This window comes from Salvelinus alpinus, chromosome 9 (assembly GCF_045679555.1).
Source record: "Salvelinus alpinus chromosome 9, SLU_Salpinus.1, whole genome shotgun sequence".
Classification (NCBI taxonomy): domain Eukaryota; kingdom Metazoa; phylum Chordata; class Actinopteri; order Salmoniformes; family Salmonidae; genus Salvelinus; species Salvelinus alpinus.
The window spans coordinates 65,850,519-65,875,974 of record NC_092094.1 but is presented as its reverse complement, the minus strand read 5'-3'; the positions used below and the strand labels follow the sequence as shown (position 1 = coordinate 65,875,974).

At 40.8% G+C, this 25,456-nt stretch overlaps 1 protein-coding gene and 1 long non-coding RNA gene across 2 annotated transcripts; one reads left to right on the top strand and one right to left on the bottom strand.

Moving 5' to 3' along the window:
- The first annotated feature begins 393 nt into the window (after nucleotides 1-393).
- On the top strand, nucleotides 394-24,679 carry ero1a (endoplasmic reticulum oxidoreductase 1 alpha). Its single transcript, XM_071326981.1, has 16 exons — nucleotides 394-628; nucleotides 13,737-13,856; nucleotides 13,952-14,035; nucleotides 14,252-14,296; nucleotides 16,039-16,109; nucleotides 17,719-17,792; nucleotides 18,076-18,196; nucleotides 18,405-18,451; nucleotides 18,627-18,635; nucleotides 18,741-18,767; nucleotides 19,171-19,263; nucleotides 20,251-20,497; nucleotides 21,219-21,288; nucleotides 21,434-21,520; nucleotides 21,722-21,858; nucleotides 22,036-24,679. Exons 1-16 carry the CDS (start codon nucleotides 539-541, stop codon nucleotides 22,094-22,096), a joined length of 1,383 nt encoding a protein of 460 aa, XP_071183082.1. The 5' UTR covers nucleotides 394-538; the 3' UTR covers nucleotides 22,097-24,679.
- LOC139530498 (uncharacterized) lies at nucleotides 9,919-13,730 on the bottom strand. Its single transcript, XR_011666044.1, has 2 exons — nucleotides 12,301-13,730; nucleotides 9,919-11,582 (listed from the first exon to the last, which is right to left on the bottom strand). It is a non-coding gene; the product is annotated as an uncharacterized lncRNA (long non-coding RNA).
- Nucleotides 24,680-25,456: the final 777 nt, after the last annotated feature.

Here is a 25,456-nt window from a genome sequence, read left to right as displayed (position 1 = left end):
GAGTGAGGCAAGCACGCTTCCGGTTGCCTCACTCGACTACGTGAATTACGTGACCAGTTGGCCCACAATAGTTAAATTAAACAATGTCAGAAACTGAGGTTGCTGAATATATGTTCAGGTGAGCCTTTTCCATTGCATGCAGTGAATATTAAAACTTCCACGAATAACCAATGCTAAAAGCGTCTACCAAACGCTGTCAATTGCTCCTAACAGAGCGGAAGAGGCGAAGCGAGATATTTCATTCTAGCCAAAATCTGTCCAAAAATCAACCCAATGGGCTTATTTTTGGACCTAAGCTTGTAGTGTGCCTTTCAGCCTTTGGGACAATGACTCCCATTGTTAGGGCGGAGACATGAGCGTCTCGTCATTATATAAAACATCTCTGCTCATGAGCATGGGATAAATCGCTTGATGAATCATACATACATACCCTTACCTCGGTGTGACTGGAGCATTTTCCTCCGAATTAACGGCAACGTTTAGCTTCAATCTCTTAAAACTTTTAAAAGTGTTGAATTACAACTATATCTGCAACGAAATGAAGCGGTATCTTTTTCTGGGTGTTCTTTCGATGTATTACCTCCAGGTGTCAAGCTCGAGCTCTGCCGCGCACGGGTGTTTCTGCCAGGTAATCAATGCTCTTCAGCTACCAATATTTTGCTGCTGTCTACTAGACATTTCTATTGGTTTGATATTTGTTTCACTGTGACGAATGCCTCCGAAACTTTTAGAACACATTCTGGGTTATTTTCAATTTCTAGCCTACCCATTGATTCTTGAGGAATATAACTTATCAATGAGCTGGTACAACTACTGTCTTACTATATAATAACCTAAAATAGATTCTATGCCTCCATTAGGTTTTGTTGTTTAGAGTCGCTGTAAACAATGTATAACTTAAAAATGTGACTCACCTGGATTCGGTCTTATGTAGCAACATTTGAAATTGGTTTGTTTACATTGGATAAAAGTAGAGACTCAGAGCTACAAAATGGTATATCATACATGGCATTTTTTTGTTGTTGAAACAATGGGAAAGTAATTGTGCTTTGAAAGTTGATACACTTATAAACTCACTTATACACTTATAAACTTTTGTGAAAAGCGCCTTTGAATGTTTTGGCACCTACTTGAGAGCAATCCTTTGTCTACACCCATTCAGCATTGTTCACACCCTCATAAGCCAGCCCCACCCATCTCTTTAAGGATTCACATGAGGTCATGTGCTAAACATTGAGTAGTGTAGTGAAGACTAAAAGTGGTAGTAGCCTACAATAAGAAAATATTCCAGGTAAACAGAGTGTCCAGATAAAAATATTTTATAAATATTAGATGACACTTACCCAGACACTCTTGTCTAAATTGATGGGTCATGTGAAAGAAATGCTATAACCCCCAGTACCCAAAAAGTACTAAATTGTCATACTTGAGTAAAAGTATAAATCATTTGAAATTCCTTATATTGAACCAGACTGCACAATTTTCTTTTTTTATATATTATTGACGGATAGCCAGGGGCACACTCCAACACTCAGACATAATCTACAATCGAAGCATTTGTGTTTAGTGAGTTTGCCAGATCAGATGCAGTAGGGATGTTCTCTTGATAAGTGTGTGAATTGGACAATTTTCCTGTCAAAATGTAACGAGTACTTTTGGGTGTAAATAGTACATTATTATTATTTTTATTTTATTTATTTAACCATTATTTAACTAGGCAAGTCAGTTAAGAACAAATTCTTATTTACTATGACGACCTACCAAAAGGCAAAAGGCCTCCTGCGGGGACCAGGGAGTGGGATTAAAATAAAAAAATGCAATATAAATATAGGACAAAACACACATCACAACAAGAGAGACAACACGACATAAAGAGAGACCTAAGACAACAACATAGCAAGGCAGCAACACATGACAACACAGCATGGTAGCAACATAACAACAACATGGTAGCAACACAACATGGTATCAGCACAAAACATGGTACAAACATTGGGCACAGTCAACAGCACAAAGGTCGAGAGACAACAATACATCACACAAAGCAGCCACAACTGTCAGTAAGAGTGTCCATGAATGAGTCTTTGAATGTAGAGATTGAGATAAAACTGTCCAGTTTGAGTGTTTGTTGCAGCTCGTTACAGTCGACAGCTGCAGCAAACTGAAAAGAGTAGCGACCCAGGGATGTGTGTGCTTTGGAGACCTTTAACAGAATGTGACTAGAAGAACGGGTGTTATATGTGGAGGATGAGGGCTGCAGTAGATATCTCAGATAGGGGGGAGTGAGGCCTAAGAGGGTTTTATAAATGAGCATCAACCAGTGGGTCTAGTGACGGGTATACAGAGATGACCAGTTTACAGAGGAGTATAGAGTGCAGTGATGTGTCCTATAAAGAGAGGAGAGTGCACCGTCTAGCCATACTCCCAAGTACTTGTATGAGGTGACTACCTCAAGCTCTTAACCCTCAGAGGTAGTAATAACACCTGTGGGAAGAGGGGCATTCTTCTTACCAAACTACATTACCTTTGTTTTGGAGGTGTTCAGAACAAGGTTAAGGGTAGATAAAGCTTGTTGGACACTAAGAAAGCTTTGTTGTAGAGTGTTTAACACAAAATCCGGGGAGGGGCCAGCTGAGTATAAGACTGTATCATCTGTATATAAATAGATGAGAGAGCTTCCTACTGCCTGAGCTATGTTGTTGATGTAAATTGAGAAGAGTGTGGGGCCTATGATTGAGCCTTGGGGTACTCCCTTGGTGACAGTTAGTGGCTGAGACAGCAGATTTTCTGACTTTATACACTGCACTCTTTGAGAGAGGTAGTTAGCAAACCAGGCCAAAGACCCCTCAGAGACACCAATACTCCTTACCCGGCCCACAAGAATGGAATGGTCTACCGTATCAAAAGCTTTGGCCAAGTCAATAAAAATAGCAGCACAATATTGCTTTGAATCAAGGGCAATGGTGACATCATTGAGGACCTTTAAAGTTGCAGTGACACATCCATAACCTGAGCGGAAACCAGATTGCATACCCGAGAGAATACTATAGACATCAAGAAAGCCAGTCAGTTGATTATTGACAAGTTTTTCAAACACTTTTGATAAACAGGGCAAAATAGAAATTGGCCTATAACAGTTAGGATCAGCTTGATCTCCCCCTTTAAAGAAAGGATGAACTGTGGCTGCCTTCCAAGCAATGGGAACCTCCCCAGAAAGGAGAGACAGGCTTGGTGATGATAGGGGCAGCAACCTTAAAGAAGAAAGGGTCTAAACCATCTGACCCAGGGGTCAAGTTTAAGGAGCTCCTTTAGCACCTCGGACTCAGTGACTGCCTGTAGGGAGAAACTTTGTAGCGGGGCAGGGGAAAAAGATGGAGAAGCATTGGGGATAGTCGCATTAGAAGGGGTGGGAGATGAGGAAATGTTGGACGGGCAAGGAGGCATGACTGAGTCAAATAGGAATCCTGACTTAATGAAGTGGTGATTAAAGAGCTCAGCCATGTGCTTCTTGTCAGTAACAACCACATCATCAACATTAAGGGACATGGGAAGCTGTGAGGAGGAGGGTTTATTCTCCAGGTCTTTAAACGTTTTCCAGAACTTCTTGGGGTTAGACCCACAGAGAGAGAACTGCTCCTTAAAGTAACAAACTTTGGCCTTCCAGATGGCCTGAGTGCACTAATTTCTAATTTGCCTGAACGATAGCCAGTCAGTTTGAGTATACATTAGAGGTTGACCGATTATGATTTTTCAACGCCGATACCGATTATTGGAGGACCAAAAAAAGACGATACCGATTTAATCGGCCGACTTTTATATATATATATATATATATATATATTTGTAATAATCACAATTACAACAATACTGAATGAACAATGAATACTTTTATTTTAACTTAATATAATACATCAATTAAATCAATTTAGTCTCAAATATATAATGAAACATGTTCAATTTGGTTTAAATAATGCAAAAACAAAGTGTTGGAGAAGAAAGTAAAAGTGCAATATGTGCCATGTAAAAAAGCTAACGTTTAAGTTCCTTGCTCAGAACATGAGAACATATGAAAGCTGGTGGTTCCTTTTAACATGAGTCTTCAATATTCCCAGGTAAGAAGTTTTAGGTTGTAGTTATTATAGGACTATTTCTCTCTATACCATTTGTATTTCATAGACCTTTGACTATTGGATGTTCTAATAGGTACTTTAGTATTGCCAGCCTAATCTCGGGAGTTGATAGGCTTGAAGTCATAAACAGCGCAATGCTTGAAGCATTGTGAAGAGCTGCTGGCAAACGCAGGAAAGTGCTGTTTGAATGAATGCTTACGAGCCTGCTGCTGCCTACCACCGCTCAGTCAGACTGCACTATCAAATCATAGACTTAATTATAATATAATAACACACAGAAATACGATCCTTGGGTCATTAATATGGTCAAATCCGGAAACTATCATTTCGAAAATAAAACGTTTATTCTTTCAGTGAAATACGGAACCGTTCCGTATTTTATCTAACGGGTGGCATCCATAAGTCTAAATATTGCTGTTACATTGTACAACCTTCAATGTTATGTCATAATTATGTAAAATTCTGGCAAATTAGTTCGCAACGAGCAAACTGTTGCATATACCCTGACTCTGCATGCAATGAACGCAAGAGAAGTGACACAATTTGCCTAGTTAATATTGCCTGCTAACATTAATTTCTTTTAACTAAATATGCAGGTTTAAAAAAATATACAGTGAGGGAAAAAAGTATTTGATCCCCTGCTGATTTTGTACGTTTGCCCACTGACAAAGATATTATCAGTCTATAATTTTAATGGTAGGTTTATTTGAACAGTGAGAGACAGAATAACAACAAAAATATCCAGAAAAATGCATGTCAAAAATGTTATAAATTGATTTGCATTTTAATGAGGGAAATAAGTATTTGACCCCTTCTCAATCAAAAAGATTTCTGGCTCCCAGGTGTCTTTCATACAGGTAACGAACGGAGATTAGGAGCACACTCTTAAAGGGAGTGCTCCTAATCTCAGTTTCTTACCTGTATAAAAGATACCTGTCCACAGAAGCAATCAATCAATCAGATTCCAAACTCTCCACCATGGCCAAGACCAAAGAGCTCTCCAAGGATGTCAGGGACAAGATTGTAGACCTACACAATGCTGGAATGGGCTACAAGACCATCGCCAAGCAGCTTGGTGAGAAGGTGACAACAGTTTCTGTGATTATTCGCAAATGGAAGAAACACAAAAGACCTGTCAATCTCCCTCAGCCTGGGGCTCCATGCAAGATCTCACCTCGTGAAGTTGCAATGATCATGAGAACGGTGAGGAATCAGCCCAGAACTACACAGGAGGATCTTGTCAATGATCTCAAGGCAGCTGGGACCATAGTCATCAAGAAAACAATTGGTAACACACTATGCCGTGAAGGACTGAAATCCTGCAGCGCCCGCAAGGTCCCCCTGCTCAAGAAAGCACATATACAGGCCCGTCTGAAGTTTGCCAATGAACATCTGAATGATTCAGAGGACAACTGGGTGAACGTGTTGTGGTCAGATGAGACCAAAATGGAGTTCTTTGGCATCAACCCAACTTGCCGTGTTTGGAGGAGGAGGAATGCTGCCTATGACCCCAAGAAACCATCCCCACCGTCAAACATGGAGGTGGAAACATTATGCTTTGGGGGTGTTTTTCTGCTAAAGGGACAGGACAACTTCACCGCATCAAAGGGACGATGGACGGGGCCATGTACCGTCAAATCTTGGGTGAAAACCTCCTTCCCTCAGCCAGGGTATTGAAAATGGGTCGTGGATGGGTATTCCAGCATGACAATGACCCAAAACACACGGCCAAGGCAACAAAGGAGTGGCTCAAGAAGAAGCACATTAAGGTCCTGGAGTGGCCTAGCCAGTATCCAGACCTTAATCCCATAGAAAATCTGTGGAGGGAGCTGAAGGTTCGAGTTGCCAAACGTCAGCCTCAAAACCTTAATGACTTGAAGAAGATCTGCAAAGAGGAGTGGGACAAAATCCCTCCTGAGATGTGTGCAAACCTGGTGGCCAACTACAAGAAACGTCTGACCTCTGTGATTGCCAACAAGGGTTTTGCCACCAAGTACTAAGTCATGTTTTGCAGAGGGGTCAAATACTTATTTCCCTCATTAAAATGCAAATCAATTCATAACATTTTTGACATGCGTTTTTCTGGATTTTTTTGTTGATATTCTGTCTCTCACTGTTCAAATAAACCTACCATTAAAATTATAGACTGATCATTTCTTTGTCAGTGGGCAAACGTACAAAATCAGCAGGGGATCAAATACTTTTTTCCCTCACTGTACTTCTGTCTATTGATTTTAAGAAAGGCATTGATGTTCAGGTACATTCGTGCCAATATTGTGCTTTTTTCGCAAATGCGCTTTTGTTAAATCATCCACCATTTGGCGAAGTAGGCTGTCTTTGTTTGGAAGAAATGGTCTTCACACAGTTCACAACGAGCCAGGCGGCCCAAACTGCTGCATATACCCTGACTCTGTTGCACAGAACGCAACAGAAGTGACACAATATCCCTAGTTAAAAGAAATTCATGTTAGCAGGCAATATTAACTAAATATGCAGGTTTAAAAATAAATACTTGTGTATTGATTTTAAGCAAGGCGTTGATGTTTATGGTTAGGTACACATTGGTGCAACGACAGTGCTTTTTTTTCGCAAATGCGCTTGTTAAATCACCCGTTTGGCGAAGTAGGCTGTGATTCAATGATAAATTAACAGGCACCGCATCGATTATATGCAATGCAGGACAAGCTACCAACCATGTGTAGTTAAATAGTGATTATGTTAAGATTGATTGTTTGTTATAAGATACGTTTAATGCTAGCTAGCAACTTACCTTGGCTCCTTGCTGCACTCGCATAACAGGTAGTCAGCCTGCCACGCAGTCTCCTCGTGGAGTGCAATGTAATCGGCCATAATCGGTGTCCAAAAATACAGATTGTTATGAAAACTTGAAATTGGCCATAATTAATCGGCCATTCCGCTTAATCGGTCGACCTCTAGTATACATGTGCCAAGCCTTTCACCAAATGCAATTCTTGAGGTGGAGTAACTGCAAGATCACGGTCGAACCAGGGACTGAACCTGTTTTTAATTCTCATTTTCTTTACGGGGGCATGTTTGTTAACAATACCACTGAAAATATCAAAAAAGAAGGTCCAAGCGTCTTCGACAGAGGGGACGAATCAAGCTGATTCTATACCAATTTACAGAGGCCAGTTCATGAAGGAAGGCTTGCTCATTAAAGTTTTTTATTAAGTGTCTATGACAAATCAGGGCAGGCTGTAAAACAGTGATCACTAAGGTCATTACAGAAAACACCAGATTGATACCTATGAGGATTATTTGTGATAACATCGAGGAGAGTAGCCTTTTCTGGGTGTTGGGAGTCGTACCTTGTGGGATTGGTGATAATCTGAGACAGATTTAGGGAGTCCCATTGCTTTAGGACATGGTCAAGAAGTTTAAGCACGTCCCAGTTTAGGTCACCTAGCAGGACAAATTCAGACTTAGTGTAAGAGGCCAAGAGAGAGCTTAGGGTACAGGCCGGTGCTGATGGAGGACGATAGCACCCAGCAACAGTCAAAAAATAGCTATTTTGAAAGTTTAATGCTTAAAACCAGCAAATCAAATTGTTTGTGGACAGACTTGGTGGAGACAACCGAGCACTAAAGATTGCCACTCCCCCACCTTTGGAAGATCTGTCTTGCCGAATAAAGGTTATAACCAGAAAGGTTAACATAAGTATTCAAAACACTCTTCCTTAAAATTTCTTGTCACTATAGGGGGTGCTGTTTCAACTTGGACATTTATCGTTCCCAAATTAAACTGCCTCGTACTCAATTCTTGCTCGTACAATATGCATATTATTATTACTATTGGATAGAAAACAATCTCTAGTTTCTAAAACCGTTTGAATTATTTCTCTGAGTGAAACAGAACTCGTTTGGCAGCGAAATTCCTGACAGGTACTGCAAAATCTGAAAATGTTGACCCTGTTCTAGGATCAGTTTAAAACTCTGTATGTATCCTATGGGTCGACATGAACTGCACGCGCCTTCCCCTGGATGTCAGTAACCAATGAGAATTGGAATGGAGTTTCTAGGCAGATCTCAGACCTTATAAAAGCCCATGGCATGGGGGGTGCACTCTTTTCATTGTTCGTCATTGCGCAAAGCAGGACCTCAGCATGGCGTTCGGAAAAGCTCAAGTTATCGGCCTTAGATATATCCGTCTGTGATTTAATTCGATATAGGTGTTAGAAACATCATAACGAAGTTATTTTAAACCGAGTTATATCAGTTTATGCGAGTATATTGCGATTTTCGGATTTTCCTTAGTATTGCGTTTTGAAGATTTGGGCATGTCTGCGCCACATAGCTAATGTTAGCTGCTATTTCCAAAGTTGAAGAGGACGTTTTACAACCGAGCAACGATTCTTTTGGACAAAGGACAACTTGCCCAAGATTCTGATGGAAGCTCGTCCAAAAGTAAGAGCTATTTATGATGTTAATTCGTATTTATGTGGAAAAATTTAAAAGGATTTGTCCGCCATTAATTTCGGCACTGGTCTGGCTGTAACGCACACTGTATGTCTAGTAACGTTAATTTAAAAAAATCTAACACAGCGGTTGCATTAATAACTAATGCATCTTTCATTTGCTGTCCAACCTGTATTTTTTAGTCAAGTTTACGATTATTTATAGATTAGATTAGGTGCCTCTCCAAGATGGCGCCGGCCAGAATGCCTGAAATGTTGCTACTGATCACATTGTATAACCACGATTTGTGCTGCTAAATATGCACATTTTCGAACAAAACCTATATGCATTGTGTAATATGATGTTACAGGACTGTCATCTGATGAAGTTTATCAAGGTTAGTCAAATTATATATCTTTTGCTGGATTGTTACGATCGCTAACCTTTGCTGCTGGTAAATGCGGTTGTGTTTCTGGCTATTGTGGTAAGCTAATATAATGCTATATTGTGTTTTCGCTGTAAAACACTTAAAAAATCTGACATATTGGCTGGATTCACAAGATGTTGGGCTTTCATTTGCTGTACGCTGTGTATTTTTCAGAAATGTTTTATGATGAGTAATTAGGTATTTGACGTTGGTCTCTGTAATTATTCTGCCTGCATCGGCGCTATTTCAGATTGCAGCTGCAATGTAGAACTGTGATTTATACCTGAAATATGCACATTTTTCTAACAAAACATATGCTATACAATAAATATGTTATCAGACTGTCATCTGATGAAGTTTTTTCTTGGTTAGTGACTATTTATATCTTTATTTGGTCGAATTAGTGATGGCTACCTATGCAGGAAAAAAATGGTGGAGAAAAAAAAGTTGTGTCTTTTGCTATGGTGGTTAGCTAATAGAAATACATATTGTGTCTTCCCTGTAAAACATTTAAAAAATCAGAAATGATGGCTGGATTCACAAGATCTGTATCTTTCATTTGGTGTCTTGGACTTGTGATTTCATGAACATTTTATTATATGATATCCCTGTAGCTTTAGGCTAGGCTATGCTAGTCAGCTTTTTTGATGGGGGGATCCCGGATCCGGGTTTGTGACTCGTTAGAGGTTAACGACATCTCAGTAATGACCAACACATCTGGATTGGAGCTGTGAACCCACACTTTCAATTGATCCATTTTAGGTAATAAGCTTCTAGTGTTAATGTGCAAAAAATCCAGGCTTTTACGAGAGCAGAAATCAGTGGAGCAGATATCAGAGCACAAGTCAGAATTGGGGCTAGCAACAGTAGATGGGCCAGGGTGTACATGCACATTTACAGATATCATCAACAGTAATACAATCAAGGCATGGCAGAGGACAGGGAGAGCTCTGCAGTTTTGATTTATCAAATCAAATTTATTTATATAGCCCTTCGTACATCAGCTGATATCTCAAAGTGCTGTACAGAAACCCAGCCTAAAACCCCAAACAGCAAGCAATGCAGGTGTAGAAGCACGGTGGCTAGGAAAAACTCCCTAGAAAGGCCAAAACCTAGGAAGAAACCTAGAGAGGAACCAGGCTATGAGGGGTGACCTGTCCTCTTCTGGCTGTGTGGGGTGGAGATTATAACAGAACATGGCCAAGATGTTCAAATGTTCATAAATGACCAGCATGGTCAAATACTAATAATCACAGGAGTTGTCTATTTATGACAACTGAATGTGCATCAGATGGCAACAAGATCATATTGTACAGCAATTTCATCAGGTAACATGAATACAAAGCCGGCGAGAGGTGGTTAGAATAGGATGGGAGGCCAACAGTCTGTGTAACCAATAGAGAGTCAGAATCCCGAGTGTGGGAACAAACATAGACTGTGAAGTAAAAGTTTCCAAAAATATAAATAGTAAAGTAATATACAGATACTCCCCAAAAACACTGAAGTAAAAATACTGTAAAGTACTACTTAAGTACTTTTGACCACTGCCCACTGCCCAAATGCCTTCACACCAGTACATTAGCATACTTTATATACTGTTACACACACACTTATCACATAGTATTTCATACATGCTGAAAGTTAAGGCCATGCTACCTGAATTGAAACCTGAGCGAGGTGCACATGTACAGTACATAAACAGATGCATGCGCCATACATTTATGTGGTGGATACTTGATACAGTCACATTATATTGTTGTGGTATGTCACAAAATCATGTTACGACCACACATCAATATTAATTTTATACACTGCTCAAAAAAAATAAAGGGAACACTTAAACAACATAATGTAACTCCAAGTCAATCACACTTCTGTGAAATCAAACTGTCCACTTAGGAAGCAACACTGATTGACAATAAATTTCACATGCTGTTGTGCAAATGGAATAGACAAAAGGTGGAAATTATAGGCAATTAGCAAGACACCCCCAATAAAGGATTGATTCTGCAGGTGGTGACCAGAGACCACTTCTCAGTTCCTATGCTTCCTGGCTGATGTTTTGGTCACTTTTGAATGCTGGCGGTGCTCTCACTCTAGTGGTAGCATGAGATGGAGTCTACAACCCACACAAGTGGCTCAGGTAGTGCAGCTCATCCAGGATGGCACATCAATGTGAGCTGTGGCAAGAAGGTTCGCTGTATCTGTCAGCGTAGTGTCCAGAGCATGGAGGCGCTACCAGGAGACAGGCCAGTACATCAGGAGACGTGGAGGAGGCCGTAGGAGGGCAACAACCCAGCAGCAGGACCGCTACCTCCGCCTTTGTGCAAGGAGGAGCACTGCCAGAGCCCTGCAAAATGACCTCCAGCAGGCCACAAATGTGCATGTGATACCGTCTGTAAGACCACGTGTAACATTGCCACGTGCCACTGCATTTATCACAATTCAGGACCAGAATTCTTTCCCCAACTCCATAGTTGGTGAAGAAATGGTGCATGTAGTTGATGACTGCGCTGCTGTCTTTGCTTGCTTGGGTCAGCTCTCTTTTTGATGGGAGGCATTAGACCATTCTCCTTGTATGACTGGTGGAGGAGAGTCAGGCGTGTTCTACTGATGTTGAAACACAAATATTTTTGCATTATTATACAATAGATGCAAAATGGCATTCTGAGATAACATCACTAATGTTACACAAACTTCATACACGTAAATTAATGTTAGCTAGCAAGCCAGCCATCTAACGTTAGCTAGCTCACAGCAAGCTTTAACTTGGGATCTTTTGTTTAGACATGTAACATTAGCTAGCTAAAAAATTAACTATAATCCCAATCCATAAAGTAACGTTACTAGCAATACAAACCGATTGTCATAGCTAAAGTTAGCCAAATAAATTAGGTTCAATGTTAACGTTAGCTAGCTAACATTAGGCTATAACTAGTAATGTGAAATGGCATTCTGAGAAAACATCTAACGTTACACACTTAATATACGTAAATTAATGTTAGCAGGCAAGCCAGCCATCTAACCTCAGCTGACGTTAGCTAGCTAACAGCAAGCTTTAACTTGGGGTCTTTTGTTTCGACATGTCACGTTAGCTAGCTAAAAAATTAACTATAACCCCAATCCGTAGAGTAACGTTACTAGCAATACAAACCGATTGTCATAGCTAAAGTTAACCAAATAAATTAGGTTCAATGTTAACGTTAGCTAGCAAGCCAGCTATTGAACTCCAGCTGGCTAGCTAACAGCAAGCCTTAACTTGCAATGAAAACAACTTTCTGACAAAATTAGAAACGTATACTATCTGAAACTGTAGCTAGATTCTTACCCGTATACATGGATGAAAGCTTCACAGCAGACTGCAACCCCTTTCATTAAATAAGACGTCCTGTGTCATTTTCATTTAGTTTGCACTGCTTGTTGGCCCGTTGTGTTCCACTGATTTCTAAACTTGGTCAACTTCTTCAGTGACAACAACAACACTGTTGATCGCCGTTTCTTCCCCATCACCGTCATCAGAAGACTCTCTACAATGTCTTCTTCAATGAAAATGTTTTCACCTAAATCGGGGATTTCCTCATCGTCTGATTCATTTTCTGAAAGTAGTAGAAAGTAGTCCATCACAACTTTTCCTCCAGAAAGTAGTCCATCACAACTTTAACTTTATCCAACTGACCTTTGTCGATAGCGCCTGATAAATTTAGGGCCGCAATGTAATTGAGAGCAGTAGCAACATATTTGCAGTTCTCCATGGCTAACGTTATATCTTTAGAAAAAACTGCAGTAGAAAGGATTATCTACGCATAACGAGCAGCTAATTTTATAGACACAAGATGCTACATTGCAGAACAATCTGAAACTCATCTCTCAGCATGTCCAGCCCACTCATTATCTCAGCCAATCATGGCTAACATGAAGGTTCCTGTCTTTTTCTTTGGCTAAACCAATAAGGCTCGTAATTTAAACCACTTTATTCGTATTTACAGATGGCATAAAAGTTTGTTATTAAGGAACATGAAAGTTCACATGTTCAAGAAGGCATTTTGATAAAACAATATTTTTTACTTTCAAATGGCTCTCCTGTGAAGTCGTGACTTGTGACATACGCCTAGTTTCCTGAATCGGGTCACATTTGTTTATGACTGGGATGGGCAACTGATCAATCAAGAGTTAAAGGAAAACTCCACCCAAAAAACTATTTTGCATCATGAGATGTTGCATTTTGCAAAATACATAATAAGGGGATGATTTCTGTATTTTGAAACTTAAATATCTTGAAAACTTTATTGCTGAATAGCTAAACATTCCGAGACTATATCAACAATGGACTAATGAAACAAATGTCAAAATATCATTTTTGGGTAGAATTTTTCTTTGAAATAGTAGAATACACAAGGTGCAATTTTTCAAAATGTGGTTGTGCATCAGCAGTTTTTCCTCTTGTTAGGTCAGTCACTGACAGTCACTCAATTACCCAATGTTTTTAGATTGGTAAATTAGTGTAGCCAGCTATCTAAACGTGTAGTAATCATGATCGAATTACTGACTAGAAGGGCCCCCATTGCTTTTGTTAGTCACTCTCGCTCAGATATACAAAAATGTTAACATTTCTCTCCACCCTATGGCAAAAAAGTGTTCAGATCAAAGTTTCTGGTTTACAACTATCATGTTTACATCATGGACTGGCAGTAGTCTATGAATTATAGGCCCTACAGTTGAAGTAGGCGTACAGTTTATGAAGTACACTTTATTTTGTTACCACAGGTGACCGGTAGCTTGGATGACTGCGCTTGTGATGTGGAGACAATTGATGCCTTCAACAATGAGCAACTCTTCCCCAAACTTCAGAAGCTGCTTGAGTCTGACTATTTCAGGTTTTATAAGGCAAGTCAGACTTCTCACACCTGTCATTTCATGTGTCCCAACTACAGTATATCATGATAAAATCTATATCTCTAATTCTCTACGCCGTTCTTTAGGTGAACCTGAATAAGCCATGTCCATTCTGGACAGACAATGGCCTCTGTGGGCAAAAGAACTGTGCTGTGATACCATGTACACCAGTGAGTATCTTTCTAACGTTGGCCTACCTCTGTCACTGATCAAATAACGATTCATATAAGTTGAGTGCATAGCAATAGAAAGGATCTACTGCTTATTAGACTTGCTTTCAATGAGAATGACGGCTCTATAACTCACATTTATATATACGTGCATTTGGTCGGGTCGCCCATAAAGCTACATAGGGGACCTTTTAAGATTGTACTCATGTTCCACAGAATGAGGTTCCAGAGGGAATCAAAACAAATGGCCATCACAATAAGGTAATATGATTAAGAACTTTATGAAGGGGAATTATTTGAAATTAGGGTCATATCACATAGCTACTGTAGTGCACTTAGGCCATTTACAGTTGAAGTCGGAAGTTTACATGCACTTAGGTTAGAGTCATTAAAACTCATTTTTCAAACACTCCACACATTTCTTGTTAACAAACTATAGTTTTGGCATGTCGGTTAGGACATCTACTTTGTGCAATGACACAAGTCATTTTTCCAACAATTGTTTACAGACAGATTATTTCACTGTATCACAATTCCTGTGGGTCATAAGTTTACATACACTAAGTTGACTGTCTTTAAAAAGCTTGGAAAATTCCAGAAAATGATGTCATGGCTTTAGAAGCTTCTGATAGGCTAATTGACATAATTTGAGTCAATTGAAAGTGTACCTGTGGATGTATTTCACGGCCAACCTTCAAACTCAGTGCCTCTTTGCTTGACATCATGGGGAAATCAAAAGAAATCAGCCAAGACCTCAGAAATAAAAATTGTAGACCTCCACAAGTCTGGTTCATCCTTGGGAGCAATTTCCAAACGCCTGAAGGTACCACGTTCATCTGTACAAACAATAGCACGCAAGTATAAACACCATGGGACCACGCAGCCGCCGTACCGCTCAGGAAGGAGACGCGTTCTGTCTCTGTCTCTGTCTCCTACTTTGGTGCGAAAAGTGCAAATCAATCCCAGAACAACACAAAGGACCTTGTGAAGATGCTGGAGGAAACAGGTACAAATTATCTATATCCACAGTAAAACGAGTCCTATATCGACATAACCTGAAAGGCCGCTCAACAAGGAAGAAGCCACTGCTCCAAAACCACCATTAAAAAAGCCAGACTACGGTTTGCAACTGCACATGGGGACAAAGATCGTACTTTTTGGAGAAATGTCCTCTGGTCTGATGAAACAAAAATATAACTGTTTGGAGGAAAAAGGGGGAGGCTTGCAAGCTGAAGAACACCATCCCAACCGTGAAGCATAGAGGTGGCAGCATCATGTTGTGGGGGTGCTTTGCTGCAGGAGGGACTGGTGCACTTCACAAGATAGATGGCATCATGAGGAACGAAAATTATGTGTATATATTGAAACAACGTCTCAAGACATCAGTCAGGAAGTTAAAGCTTAGTCGCAAATGGGTCTTCCAAATGGACAATGACCCCAAGCATACTTCCAAAATTGTGGCAAAATGGCTTAAGGACAACAAAGTCAAGGTATTGGAGTGGCCATCACAAAGTCCTGACCGCAATCCTATGGAAAATGTGTGGGCAGAACTGAAAAAGCGTGTGCGAGCAAGGAGGCCTACAAACCTGACTCAGTTATACCAGCTCTGTCAGGAGGAATGGGCCAAAATTCACCCAACTTATTGTGGGAAGCTTGTGGAAGGCTACCCAAAACGTTTGACCCAAGTTAAATAATTTAAAGGCAATGCTACCAAATACTAATTGAGTGTATGTAAACTTCTGACCCACTGGGAATGTGATGAAAGAAATAAAAGCTGAAATAAATCATTCTCTCTACTATTATTCTGACATTTCACTTTCTTAAAATAAAGTGGTGATCCCAACTGACCTAAGACAGGGAATTTTTACTAGGATTAAATGTCAGGAATTGTAAAAAACTGAGTTTAAATGTATTTGGATAAGGTGTATGTTAACTTCTGACTTCAACTGTAAATGTGCTAAAACAGTTGAACTACGTTTGTGTGTCTCTGTGTATGCGTGCAGTACTCAGCTGAAGCAAACAACCAGGAGTGTGAGAAGGCTGAGACGCTTGGAGCAGTGGACAGCTCCCTCAGGTACGGTACGAGTTCTATGCCGAGTCTGATGTAGCATTAGGCAGGATTAGGCGGCCGCCTATGGTGGCAGATTGACGAGGGTGGCATTTTCTGAGCTAAACTGACCAAGACGCACCTCCAACAACAAATAAAACCTCACATAATTCTTCCCAAAAACAATGACAATTTCTCTCAAAAAGCATATGGGCTTTCAAGGTGAGCACTGATGCCGCTCTGTGATAAACAGTGCCAACTTTGTCAAAGGCAGGGGCGCAAAATATTTTGCTTGTCCATTCCCAGCGTGCCACTCCAGGGTGCTGTTGGACAGACTAATCGCTGCGGCACTCTACCAACATTTCATCAAAAACATAATCGAACATAAAACATGTAGCAGATATAATCTACCCTATGTGGTCTTTTCTGTAGCCTACAGACTGGAGATAAAATGTATGATAATGTAATTAAACTGACACTTTTTACATCATGCAGGTTTCTCCGTTCAAATAGCCTAACCTAAATGGCGCCCATCAAATAAAATATGCGCTGGGCCTTACGAGTGGTGCAGTGGTCTAAGGCATCAATACAGACCCGGGTTCGATCCCAGGATTTGGGGGGTTGGGGGAGGGTTTGGCCAGGGGGTTTTACTTGCCTTATCGCGCTCTAGCAGCTCCTTGTGGGGGGCCAGGTGCCTGCAGGCTGACTTCCGGTCATCAGTTGAACGGTGTTTCCTCCGGCACATTGGTGCAGCCGGCTTCCTGGTTAAGCCGGCGAGTGTTAAGAAGCACTGTTTGGCGGTCATGTTTCGGAGGACGCATGACTCGACCTTCGTCTCTCCCGAGACCGTTAGGGAGTTGCAGCTATGAGACAAGATCGTAATTGGATTGCAATTGGATATTACAAAATTGGGGCGAAAAGTGGGTAAAATAAAACCAAAAAAATAATAATAATGCGCTGACATTTTAACAAAAACATATTTTAAAACCAGGTCAAAGTAAAATTGACAATATGGAATGGACAATCAGGCTACTTACAACTGCTGTCCAGGAGTTTTATCCTGTGGGCAAATTGTCATGACCAGTGGGTTTCAAGTTTGTATCTGTACATTTTTGATGAGCGAAAAATAATATACTTCTGCATTTCCCGCTGTGTAAACACATTGATTCTCAATGCAAATAGGCTCAGGATAACTCCTGATAAAGTTGGGTAGCTGATATTCAGAGCTTAAATAGTCATTGTGATTAGTCACAGTAATCAGGACTAATTAAGTCAATGCAACTGCCTGTTACAAATGGTAGTCCTACCACATGGATGGGCATTCATGCAATTATATTGCGGGCCAACGCTGTAGGCTACACCCCAGTAAGCACAGACCGACATCTTTTGAAGGTAGATTCTGGACCAAATCTGACCCAATCATCTTTTCAACTTTCATTCAGAACCGAAAAGGAACCTGATTTCAACATCTGGAAAATACGTATTTTGCTTATCGGGACTATTGTAGTTTTGCGGAAAGCAGCTATTTTTTTTGTCTCTCCTAAGGCGGCAGAACGGCCAGGACCGGGCCTGATGCTACTTCATCCCTTGTGTTGGATCAATAGCTTGACATGCCTGTGGTTGTTTTTCTGTCCAGTAAGGAGACCAGGCAGGCCCTCCTGGAATGGAACAAGCATGATGACGAGGCAGAGCGATTCTGTGTGATTGATGGTAAGTAAGCTAACCATGTTCTCTTCTCAGTGAAGGATTTTGTAGAATTTAAATATTTTGAATGTTAAACTTGTCCAAATATCTGTGAAGGACAGCTAGACTTAACATTATTTGTGCCTGAGGCAACAGCCTTTCATTCAAGAGGGATGTTAAATCTTCCATCCTCTTAGCATCCTCTTGTGCTGTAGGCCACAGTATCCTGTAGTAGGCTGCAGTATGGTAGAATAGATGCAACAGACTCATCCCCTTTATGAAGGTTAATTCATACGCTGTTTATTCTAAGATGAGGAGTCTCCTGATTCCCAGTACGTGGATCTACTGCTAAATCCAGAGCGCTTCACTGGATACAAGGGGCCAGAGGCCTGGCAAATCTGGAACAGCATCTATGAGGAGAACTGCTTCAAGTAAGACTTGGTTACACTTTATAATAACTTTCATGAATAAGTCATTATAAATGCTTTATGCATGTCATACATGCTTATGAGTTGTAATGCTTATAAATGTTCATAAATGCTTCCATTGGATGTGAATCAGTTGCCACTTAAACAATGAAATGGCATTGCAATTTAGATTTTGGATGTTAACAGTAGGCTACAATATGATTTTCCTCAGACCATACACTGTGAAGCGACCTCTAAATCCTATGGTATCTTACAGTGGTAAGTCCACCTGATTTACCCACTGTAGTAATTCCATAATCTTCAAATGCAATAATTAGCTTTAAAGAATAAGTTCAAATTGATCTAAGTGTCAAGAATATACAGTATATATTTTGTATTGCAAGTTGCAACCAAAGATTTTCATTGATCTTTTATTGTTTCTTTCCACCCACAGGAACTGATGGTAAGGATCGTGTTGTTTGCAATTATAGTTATTTTGGACCATGGAATGTTTGTTCATTGAGCTCAATGAGTATCCCATAAAATTAATAATCTCATGTCTTTGCAGGGAAGACATTTTACAGTTGGCTGGATGGTAAGCAGTAAAACACTTGTAACATTGACCAAAACCCCGTAACTGTTATCAGGAGAGCGGCAGGTAGCCAGCAGTTAGAGGTTCGAATCTCAGAGCCGACAAGGCGAAAAATCTGCCGATGTGCCCCTGATCAAGCCACTTAACGCTAATTGCTCTGGATAAGAGCGTCTGCTAAATTACTCAAATGTATATGAATGACGTCCACTCATTGTCCTATGAATATCTTGAAGCACAATGTTCTGATACATATTTACCCCTTTCACACTATTGTTCTGTGCCGAGCTGTCTTGGTTACAGTGCTAGAAAAGGACAATGGGGAAAATAAAATATTGGAGCCAGCACAGGTTGCTAGGTTGACTGACCAATGAGCCTCAGTTGTCTATCATCCCCGATATCCTCCCAGGCCAGTGTGTGGAAAAGAGGGCTTTCTTTCGGCTCGTCTCTGGGCTCCACTCTAGCATCAACATACACCTGAGTGCCCGGTACCTCCTAGATGGTGAGTCTCTCTCTCTCTCTCTCTCTCTCTCACACACACACACACACAGACACAGACACAGACACAGACACAGAGACAGAGACAGAGACAGAGACAGAGACAGAGACAGAGACAGAGACAGAGACAGAGACAGAGACAGACACAGAGACAGAGACAGAGACAGAGACAGAGACAGAGACAGAGACAGAGACAGAGACAGAGACAGAGACAGAGACAGACACAGACACAGACACAGACACAGACACAGACACAGACACAGACACAGAGACAGAGACAGAGACAGAGACAGAGACAGAGACAGAGACAGAGAGAGGAAGCTGGTTGGTACACTACATGACCAAAAGTATGTGGAGACCTGCTTGTCGAACATCTCATTACAAAATCATGGGCATTAATATGGAGTTGGTCCCCCCTTTGCTGCTATTACAGCCTCCACTCTTCTGGGAAGACTTTCCACTAGATGTTGGAACATTGCTGCTGGGACTTGCTTCCACAGCCACAAGAGTATTAGTGAGGTCGGGCACTGATGTTGGGCGATTAAGCCTGGCTCGCAGTCGGTGTTCCAATTCATCCCAAAGATGTTCGATGGAGTTGCATGTTGCCCAGATTAACTGTTATGCCTATACCATATTTACTTTTCACCTCTTTATATCTGCAATGGGAATATAAAATGGGAATATGTATTACAATATGTCCATTGATGAGGGGTGTATCAAAGAACCTGCACAGAAACATCTGCTAATCCCAACCCCCTCCCCCCTAGACAGACAGATCTGAGAGGATTTGATTTAATCAGTATAGTGCCACCTTGCCCTCTGATAGGCTTGCTTACATCTTGTCCAATCCTCTCAGATCTATCAGAGGGCAAGGTGGCACTATACTGATTAAATCAAATCCTCTCAGATCTCTACAAGTGTCCAGGGGGTATGGGCTAGTGGTTGTTTCTGGACAGAGCCAAAGTCTCACCTCCTTCCTCCTCCCTCTCAGACAACTGGTTCCAGAAGAAGTGGGGTCACAATGTCTCTGAGTTCCAACAACGTTTCGATGCCCAGCTGACCAACGGTGAGGGCCCAAAAAGGCTGCGCAACCTCTACTTCCTCTACCTGATCGAGCTGCGTGCCCTGGCCAAAGTCCTGCCTCTTCTCCAGCGCCCCTCCTTCCAGCTGTACACTGGCCAACCCACCCAGGACCGACAACACAAACGCGTGCTCCTAGAGCTCCTCCAGGTGGCCAAGTGAGTGTACTGCAGGCAAAGAATTACTGGGTCAATCCAATTATGTAAAACACTAAGCAGAATGTATAAATATGTATTTGGTCACGGTCCAGATGAATTAACAGTATATTGATACACCATGTTAAACAAACAAAGTCATACTATAGCAGGGTTAGCCATCTGGTGGACCGAATTTTGCCTACGGGTGGTTTTATTTGCCCCCCCAAGTTTTCTGAGAAAAATGTAACATTTTTGTAAAGATTTTGTTGGACATAAAAGACGCTAAAAACAACTGGAAATCAGTTTCAAGTGATTTTCATTCAAGAAATCTGTTCCCAGGTGTTCTCACGCATAATAGACACATGATCATATACAAATGTAAGCAAGGTTTGAAATTATTGTTTTAGTCAAACATTATATCGGTTTGGCTTCTTGCGGTCAATTTGCAATCTAGAAATTATTTTCCCGGACCCCCGAACATCTGCTCAAGAAATAAATCGGCCCGCAGCTGAATCTAGTTGATGATCAATGTACTATAGGGTATTATTCATGCAGTCTTCATAAGCACTCCATATATGCTTCATAAATAATGTACAAGCAAAATCATATTACATCAAATGTATTTATATAGCCCTTCTTACATCAGCTGATATCTCAAAGTGCTGCATAAAAGCTGATGTACTCTAAAAGGTACCTACTTGTGTTGTATGATCGCAGTGAAAAAGTCTCTAACACCCCTCAGGTCTTTCCCTTTGCACTTTGACGAGACGTCTCTGTTTGCTGGGAATAAGGAGGAAGCTGCCAATCTCAAGGTCAGTATGCTATAGGCCTACAGTATAGTACTCTTAGAACACACTGAACTCTTTGGACGATATGTAGTCATGTCTGTCGAACTACTCAACCACTATCTGTGCTTCTCTTTCTGTTGTAATTTCTCTTTCTTTTCATTGACGTCAGGAGGATTTCAGGCTGACCTTCCGCAACATCTCCAGGATCATGGATTGTGTGGGCTGCTTTAAGTGCAGGCTCTGGGGCAAACTACAGGCGAGTGAACAGGAGAGTCCTCTTAACTCTTTGTGTGTGTGATATTTGACTGCTCAGACATTTATTGTGGCGATACAAAGATCTATTTTAGTTAGTGAGGTAATATTGTTATTGTATTGTAGACACCTTGACCAATGTAGAGGGATTGGGGTGACTTAGGTTGTTATGAATGCTATAAGTATGCACTCTCACTCCATGCAGACTCAGGGGTTAGGCACAGCCCTGAAGATCTTGTTTTCCGAGCGACAGATCGAGGCTCTGCCCAAATCCAGCAGCGCCCGGCTCACTTTCCAGCTCAGTCGCCAAGAGATAGTGTCTCTCCTCAATGCCTTTGGAAGGTACAATAGTTCCTGGCATAGAATTAGATATACTAGAAAAGACATGCCAGTTCAAATCAACATGAAATCTATATGGCCCCCACTTCTTTTAACTTTCAACCACTCTTAACTCTACTCAAACCCATTTCATACAGGAACTTCACTGTGTAAATAAAAGGTTAACATTTTGTTTTTCAGGATTTCAACCAGCATCAGAGAGTTGGAGAACTTCCGATCACTGCTGTCTAAGGTCCGGTAGCCTGAGCCCACACGTCCCTACAGAGAGCCACATACCCACAAAAGAATAACCAGGCTGATTAGAAATGATTCAAAATACAACAGCATCAGCATGTAGCTGGGGTGTTTGGGGCTGCTGAAAGACACAAGTGAAAGTCCTGACAAGTGACTTACAAGGGGTCTAACTAAACAAACAAAGGAACATGGGCCGTAGCCAATCCCCTTTGAGCTACTTGCCAATAAGGGTGTCTACAGTTCGAATCAGAGTTTGAGTATTTGTTACATTGTTTTTTTTTTAATTGTTCCGGTTGGCTTCACATGCGGGTCACAAATGTCAAACGAACTAAAATTCCTAAACAAAACCACCTGGCCATTCAAGGCATAGTTTTTTTGGACAAAAATGCTCACGTTAAATCAATCTGATTATCATGAAGCATCACTGTGTCCCAATCTTCATATTATTTTGTTATTCCAAAAACATGCGGGAGGAAACAACGCAATCCATGCTCTAACTGCTACGTGAATTGGCAATATTCAGTAGCCTATATCCCCGGTATAGTATGGAACGCTGTTTGCGTCTTGGCGTGTCAAAAAAGATACACGTCAAATAACACTATTTGACACGTTAAATAAGCTTTTAAAGTCACACGTCAAATAACACAGTTTAATTGTAGAATCTTGTGTTGGACCGCAACTTCTGGTATTCTTCAGTTCATGAAAAGAAATAGCTAGCCAGCTACTAAACCCTGTTGCCCAAAGCTAACGTTATAAGCAGCCAGCTAGCTTCATGAGGCACGGGTTATGTGTTATGAAGCTTAGGCACAATATTGGAATTTGCTGTTTGCCTTTTTGAAAGTGATGCAAAAGGTTACAATTGGTGGAATCCTGCCTTATTTAGACTAGATAATGTCAAACAAGGTTGGAATGTGAAGCGATGAAATGGGGAGTCAGTCTACTTTGGTGACACACACAGAACACAACTGTGAAGGGTTTACGCAAATATTAGCGCTGTAGCTCTTATCGCAGGACTGTGACTGTGGGAAATCACCTCCCCAGTCAGCCTATTGTGTATTGACGTTCATATTGCACTGTACAGCTTTACCTAAGGAGTGGGGATCAATGAAATGGGCTATCAGTCTACTCAATACCCAATATATTTTTTCCCAATGTCCTCCTCAGAGTTATCAGACTTGTTTTTCCTCTGGAATAGTGTTCAATACACATAGGTTGACAATAAATGTGGCTCAATTCACAGTTCTTTCAGAGTCCCACAATAAGAGCAACGACACTAATGTTCTCTGGGTGTCACTGAGTAGACTGATACCACATGTCATTGATCCACAATCCATAGGTAAGGCTAGTGGTTACAGTGTTGGGCCAGTAACCGAATGGTTGCTAGATCGAATCCTCAAGCTGCCAAGGTAAAAACAAATCTGTCGTTCTGCCCCTGAACAAGGCAGTTAACCCACTGTTCCTAGGCCATCATTGTAAATAAGAATTTGTTCTTCAACTGCCTAGTTAAATAAAGGTTATATATATAAAAAATGCTGTACAGTGAAATAAGTATGCCCCTAATGCAATTCTAAAGTCTAATACATCCAGTGTGAATTAAACAGATTATTGTCTTTTGATTTTATATAACATTTCAACCTCGTTTAGCATGATCTATTCAATTATGTCATAATTCTACTATTTGTATTAATTTGCATTACTGTCAATTACTTTTATTTTGAAGGCTGGCCGCAAAGTCAACTATTGTGGCTATTTTCACATAGATGGTCCGACCACCATTAATCAAATAAGAACAGTCTTATAAATTAGGGTTATTTTAGATGACAACAAGCTAGCTAACTATAGCTACTGAAACAGATTGTTGTTTTGCAACTTTACCAGCATCATAGCATACATATCGATGAATCGTTGTGACATATGAGTGATTGTGTAATAACTACGTACAAAAATTATGAACTATTCAGGTCCTGATTGGTCAACAAGCTTATTTGACACGTCTGTTGACACGTCAAATAGTGTTATTTGACGTGTATCTTTTTTTGACATGCAAAGACACAAACGGTGTTCCATAGTATAGCTCTCTCCACTAATCTGCATCGGATGCGCTCATAGATGCGCTGCTACTCAGAGAATGTTTCAGAAATACAAAGTTATGATGCTGCGTGGATTCCATCAAATGGTCGCAGTCAAACAACCATTAATACTGCGCGACTCGGGTTATTTTCCTGTGTTTGGTCTGAACTGCGTTCTCGCCTGCAGCGAACCGCACCACGGTACAAATTAATCGGGGAAAAACTGCTCCAAACCAATTGGATGTGAAAGCCCCCTTAGATACTGTATTAGGTTATAAATAAAAAAATTAAAAAAGTTGCACCGTTTTGCTTCCAGTACTTTTTCACAATGGGTTTATTGGCGAGTGGTTGACTATGTTATCCTCAAACATTTTGCACACCACATATGTAAAACGCGTTGACCATTGATATGTGTACACTCCTCAGGGCTTTTCTATGTGCTGTAAGGCAACTGAATGTAATGGGATGTTTTCTATGAGTGAAAAAATAAACATTGGCGTGTCCTACATCATCTACATAAAGAGTGCCCACTTTGTGAGGGAAAATATAATATACAAATGAAAGTGGTCCACATCTCTTATTGCTGTAAGAGTAAGTAGCTTTGTCTGAGTCAGAAAGACTCCTATCTCCTGTAGCAGCTTGATGAACAAGTACACTCGCTGGTCCGGACACTAGTCTATTACAGAGCCTTATGCTGAGTACCAAGTAGAGAGCCATCAGGTCCTATTTCTTGACTCTGGGATGCTGGCCTTCTAAGCAGAGTTGCAAAGAAAAAGCCATATCTCAGACTGGCCAATAAAAAGAACACAGACACTGGACAGAAGAACTCTGTTTAGAAGGCCAGCATGCCGGAGTCGCCTCTTCACTGATGACGTTGAGATTGGTGTTTTGCGGGTACTATTTAACGAAGCTGCCAGTTGAGGACTTGTGAGCCGTCTGTTTCTCAAACTAGATACTCTAATGTACTTGTCCTCTTGCTCAGTTGTGCACCTGGGCCTCCCACTCTTTCTATTCTGGTTAGGTCCAGTTTACACTGTTCTTTGAAGGGAGTAGTACACAGCATTATACAAGATCTTCAGTTTCTTGGCAATTTCTCACATGGAATAGCCTTCATTTCTCAAAACAAGAATAGACTGACGAGTTTCAAAAGAAAGGTCTTTGTTTCTGGCCATTTTGAGCCTGTAATCGAACCCACAAATGCTGATGCTCCAGATACTCAACTAGTCTAAAGAAAGCCAGTTTTATTGCTTCTTTAATCAGGACAACAGTTTTCAGCTGTGCTAACATAATTGCAAAAG